Source organism: Etheostoma cragini, chromosome 24 (assembly GCF_013103735.1).
Source record: "Etheostoma cragini isolate CJK2018 chromosome 24, CSU_Ecrag_1.0, whole genome shotgun sequence".
NCBI lineage: Eukaryota > Metazoa > Chordata > Actinopteri > Perciformes > Percidae > Etheostoma > Etheostoma cragini.
Window position 1 is genome coordinate 13296256 of NC_048430.1, and position 6071 is coordinate 13302326.

General features: G+C 42.8%; 1 protein-coding gene across 2 annotated transcripts in view; it reads left to right on the forward strand.

Annotated features, from left to right (window-relative positions):
- Positions 1-6071, forward strand: part of prkx (protein kinase X-linked) — a 13731-nt gene that overhangs the window by 2582 nt on the left and 5078 nt on the right. For both annotated transcript variants that reach the window (XM_034864943.1, XM_034864945.1), the window contains exons 3-5: positions 522-785; positions 1452-1571; positions 4413-4508. In XM_034864943.1, coding sequence (XP_034720834.1) covers positions 522-785; positions 1452-1571; positions 4413-4508 — 480 coding nt within the window. The remainder of the gene's footprint in view (positions 1-521; positions 786-1451; positions 1572-4412; positions 4509-6071) is intronic.

Here is a 6071-nt window from a genome sequence, read left to right on the forward strand (position 1 = left end):
CATGCAGACAGACAGACAGACAGACAGACTGAGACAGACAGACGCACAGACGCGCATGGTTGTAGATGGATGATATGTAAAATAAGGAAAGAGTCTGGTCTTTGAGTCCAGCAGCACTTATGGAAAACACCGGAGCCTCGTCCATCTTCATCAGTGACAGAGCTCTCTCGTTTTTATTCCTCTCAAGTGCCCTCTCAGCTGAAATACTGGCCACACACTGCTCCAAACCACGGCAGGGGAAACAGAGCCAGGGAGACAGCGACAGACTCTCATTTTATCTGATTTCCTCAACTCGTCAAAGGATTTTCACACTATCACCGTCCAATGAACACGTAGGACAGCTGTGGACTCAGGAAGAACTTACTTATTCAAGTCAATTCAAATCACAACAGGAGTCATCTCAGGACACTTTCCAGATAGAGTAGGGCTAGACCACACTCTCTAACTTCCAGTGACACTGCTGTTCCCCCGATAGAGCCCCTGACCCCTGTTGTAACTGAAGCGTGTTTGTTTTCTCCCAGGTTCTGGACGCACCACGACGAGCGCTTTCTCTACATGCTGATGGATTACGTGGCGGGCGGAGAGCTCTTCAGCTTCCTGCGCAGCCGTGGGCGCTTCAGCAACACCACAGGCCTCTTCTACACTGCAGAGATCGTCTGTGCCATTGAGTACCTCCACGACAGAGAAATCGTCTACCGCGACCTGAAGCCAGAGAACATCCTGCTGGACAGCGAGGGACACATCCGTCTCACCGACTTCGGATTTGCCAAGAAGCTGTCCGACAGGTCAGTGTCCAGCTTTAGCTGCCCTTCTATACAGACTCTGGATTGTGGGAGATTGAATTTGAGCCAAAGAACGTTAAAATAATACGTAAAACATATTATGAGAAATAAGTCTAAATGTAAAGAGAAACATTGTTATTTGGAAACCAATCAAAAAACAAGCACCACCAACTTTGAAAATGCAAAACAAAACCGATAAAAAGGCTAAAACTTGCCAAAAAATGCAAAACAAGTGACAAAGGCTAAACGTTGAAAAAGCGTAAAAAAGGCTAAGCAGGCGCCTGATTGGATGAGCTTTAGTTCATTCCCCTGTAATGTACTGTGGGGCCACAGCGCCTCCTGCTGGTAGAAGAGCAACAGCTCCTTTCCTTTTCCTACGCACCCCCCACGCTTAATTCCCACAAGCCAACAGTATCCTCCTCTTCCTCCTCCGTCGAGACCTTACATCATGTCCATACAAATTATCTGTTGCCATGGAAACTGTTCCGAAAAAGGGCATCCCCCCGGTGATAGTGTTGACAGGCCGCCACAAAAAATTTGACAACAAAAATGATCGCCAACTATTTTAACAACTGGTTAATCTTAGTCAATATTCATGCAATGTCAGACATATTAAACTGTGTGTGTGTGTGTGTGTGTGTGTGTGTCTGTCTGTGTGTGTGTCATCAGGACGTGGACTCTGTGCGGGACCCCCGAGTATTTGGCTCCTGAAGTGATCCAGAGTAAAGGCCACGGCCGGGCGGTGGACTGGTGGGCGCTGGGGATCCTCGTCTTTGAGATGCTGGCTGGGTAAGATTTCCCGTGGACAGGATGTCTCACGTTCACTCATAACCTTGGAGCAACAAAATATAGAGAAAGGCGCTTTTTCAGCTTTGATTTCTGTTCCTTTTATCAACTTTTATGTTATTTTGTTTGATTTTAATTCTAGATCCATTTTCAACGTTTTTGGTTGTCTTTTTCTGAATTTTTTTCACTTTTTTTGAAACATTCATGTCGCTTTTTCCTTAGCAACATTTTGTCACTTCTATCAACATTTATGTTCATTTTTTGTCTTGATTGTACGTCTTTTTACAACTTTGTTGTTCACATTTTTTGTTGCCCTTTTCTGTGTTTTTGTTGCTTTTATCTGACATTTTAGTTCTATTTTCAGCGTTTTTGTTGCTCTTTTACACGGTATTCTGGATCCGATTGTTCTCCATTATTGTGTCCGGATGCTGCAGTGTGTACTTCCTGTTCTCAAACACCAGGGGGCACAACGCTGCCTCTGTCCCCTGGTCTATGGAGACATGAAATCATACTTTTTATCAGGAACAAAGTGAGATACAGGATGGGATTTGCTGCCGTCAGACAGATCAGAGGAACGTCTGCAGACAGGGAGGGGTGGACACAATAACAGGAACACCTGAACATTTGCACAACCACTCAAAACAGGAAAAAACATAAGATTTAAAAAAAAAGGTAAACGTGTGGCTGTAAGCTTCATCATCATCCCAGTTTTTCTCTTTTGCTCAAACACATTTTGTCCATTCTTCAGTGCCGTTTACACAACCACATATAACAAAATCAAAAAAGCAACAAAAATGTCCAAAACCTAATTCAAATAAGAATAGTCCGTGTCAGAAAAGCGAGAAAATTGTCTTAAAAGCATAAAAAAGGCGTGAGGGGCGGGATTTGCTGTTGTCTGAGAGATCAAAGGAACGCCTGCAGAGAGGGAGTGGTGGACACAATAACAGGAACACCTGTACACTGCTGATGCAATCCAACATAACACCCTGCAAGAGAAAGAGAGAGTGCAGAGCCTGTGTTCATGAAACAAAGGATTTATTCAGTGAGTCATGTCCGTGGAGGGGCTAAAACAAATAGCAAAGTCAAAGGGAATCTTTCTAGACATCATCTGCTGTTACACCTTAAATTTCTGCCAGGAAGTGGGCAAACCATGATGTTATTCTCCCACAGTTTTACCACAATGACCCAGATTCTCAGCCTATGACAGCAGCAGATGGTGGGTGCCTGCCCCCCCCCCACACTCAGGAGCTTTGTAAGCGAGATGGTGAGCAGGGTGTGGTTAACCAGTCCTTTTATGTCATTTGAGGCTAATGAGTCTTCCAGACCCGAGACAGCGAGAGAGCAAGCTGCAGAAGCATTCAGACAAGGAAGAAATCTAAACACAACTCTCAGAATCTCTGAGAACAAACGCTGCTCCGTCTGCAGCACAGTGATAGCACATAGCACATAGCACATAGGCTGTCCACACAGGCTCAAACAGATACAGCATAGGATGTCCAATAAGAGACATAGAGGTCTGAAAAAGCAACAAAAACTGAAAAAATGTCAAATTGCTGCTCTGTTTGCAGGAGAGTGTTAGCATTCAGGCTCTGTTGTAATCCCTCTTCTGTTGGGGACAACAAAACTAGATCATCAGCATAGAACAGGAACTTGATGTTATATCATCGAGTGGGGGTCCTTGGGTTGCAGATTGTTCCAACATGGCTGCTAGTTCATTGATGTGCACAGGTATGTTCCGTCTACAGTGATTTAATAGTGTCAAAAACTTTAGCCCTATACCTCTTTCAATGAGTTTATAATAAAGCCCATCATGCCACCTTGAGTCAAATGCTTTTTTAAAGTCTATAAAAGATGCAAATATTTTCACAGTAAAAAGCCAATTATATTTTTACTTAAGACATTGTGCTCATTGCATTAATAATACTGCAGAAAACCTTCCCCAGATTACTGTCCACACAAATGCCTTTGTAGTTGTCCATGAGTCCGTGGTTCCAGATCTCCGGGAAATAAGCAGACTCCAGAACAAGGTTGGACAGCTGGTGGAGGTCTGGCTGCAGTGTAGGGCTACTGGGCTTCAGCCTCTCAGGGCAGATGTCTTCCAGCCTTCAGAGCCTGCAGTTGGCTCTGTATTTCTGTTAGTGGTATTTCTGTCGTCTTTCACTGTTTCCTCTAACTGGTGAAGACTTTCAACTACTGAGTGTTGTTGGGGGTAATTGCATTATAATCAATATTCTTTCAAAAAAAGGGGTTTTTTTTCCAGATCAAACTATTTTGTATTGTTAATTTATCTTTAGTTTTTCTTGGACTGAATTTATTACACAAATTCCAGAAGTAGTTTTGATGGCTTCTTCTATTTTATTAAGTTCTTTAGATCTGTAAAGCTCTTTTTTCTTATGGATTAGTATTTTGTAGTAGTCCAGTGCCTGATGGTATTGGACCCGTATTTGACTCTGATGGGCTTCACTGGGTTTTTGGTTAGATGGTAGTTTTAGTTGTTTTCTAGCATAAACACATTCATTATCAAACCATTTTTCTTTGGAGGGTTTGTGTTATGTTATTTTATTTCTGTAGTTAATTATTTTGAGATTTGATTTTGTAGCTAATTCATCAAATATATTCTTTAAATGCTGTGTAGCCAAATCTTTTGTGCTTGGGTATTTAGTATGTCTGTAGAGATTAAGCTTTCATTTGATTTTTGTACTGCCAAGTGCAGTTAAATAATCCTCTATGTTGCTGCATTTTCCTCCTATATATTTTTGATGGAACTCTCTCTCTGTTTGTCTCTTCCCCTGCCTCTCTCTCTCTTTCTCCCTCCCCCCTCTCTCTCTCCGTTTCTCTCTACAGATATCCGCCTTTCTTTGATGACAATCCGTTTGGGATCTATCAGAAGATTTTGGCGGGAAAGCTTGAATTCCCTCGCCATCTGGACTTCTACGTCAAGTAAGACACATGGCCTTTAAAATAGTGTGGGTCTGGTAGTCGTGAGACAAATAAGACGCAAAACAAACAGGTGGCTCAATTCTGAAACGATTGCTTCCAAACAACAACAAAACATCCCAAAAAGCAGCGCGAACGTTTAAAAAAGTCTAATCAACAATGTTGATGTAACTTTAAAATGAAATGTGTGATATGATATAATCACATTATCAATAATATATAATATAGTGGCGAGTAGCTTGAGGACTGCAGTTTTCTAAACTAAAACGAGGCCACTCAGGAAATTGTAGTCCCCCCCTTCAAACGACTGTTTCAACACTATTTAGGCACCGTGCTTCAAACGATTGGACGGGGTCTCTAAGTGCTTCTTCAGATGGACCTGCAGCCACTAATGACACAGCCCGATGATTGGACGGTTCCCTCCGCTCTAACCGCCGCCGTTACAGCGGCAGGAGGAGGCAGGAATGTGCAGATTACAGGTCCGTTCACTCTAGGTGTGTGTGTGTGTGTGTGTGTGCACTCACACGTGTGCACTCATTCAATCATTCAGACCCTGGAGACTCCCACTGCCGGCCCCTGAACATTCTGCAGACCCACTGCTTCCCATCTCCCAGCCAAAAGACAGAAGGAGTTTTTCAGCGTTTAGTTTTAATTTTAGTCTCATTTTTGTTGCCTTATTTTCAGCCGCTTTTTTCAGCTTTTTTCATTCAGCAGAGCCACAGCTTCCCACTGCTAAGCCATCTATCTCTCAGCCAGAAGACAGAAGGATTTTTATTTTTTCCGTCGTTTTACACACTTGTGTTTCACACACTCCCATCCATCAGGAAGGGGACCGTCCCAGGCTGACCCCAACTGGAAACGTCTCGTCGTCAGTCGTAAAAGTAGTCGGGTGTTAAGGGATTTGCTAGCAGTGTTCAGAAAAGTTCAAATAAATGAAACTTTACAAAAAATGCAAAGAAAACTGTAATAAATAGGCAGTTTTTTTAATTCGTATATAAACGTGTGAAAGAAATACAGCAAGATGAACTTTAACATTTTTTCACTTTAACTTTGAGAAATAAAAAACATTCTGGGACTTTACAGCCTTTATCCCTTCTTCCCAACTGGTTCTCCTCATTTTGGGATAAATTCTCCTTCATGAAATCCATGAAAAGGAATAAATACAAATATATTCCCCTGCAGCTGATTAAAAATGTCCCTGGGACACATTGCTCCAAAGGCCCATCTTTAAGCAAGGGAAGGATTTAGACAAAGTGTAAAATAGCTGACGTGTCTACATGCAGCGGCTGTATTTATGAGGCTGTCAGCAGAGATACGGCTCCTTTATCTCTGGTCGTTGCCTTTAATCAGAGAGCTGCACTCCTGTGAATCATCTTCCTCCCCCTCGCATGCTTGTCTGCATCTCAGCCACAAGTTTCTGCTCTCGGAAAGTTACTCTCGGCGAGAAAAAGTGCTCACTTTCTCCCATTGAAAGGTTGTCGGGGGCAACAAAACTCATTTAGCCCGGAGGCATTTATCATTTTAAACGGGGGCGGAGCTTCTGGGGCTCCAGTCCAGAATGTTTTC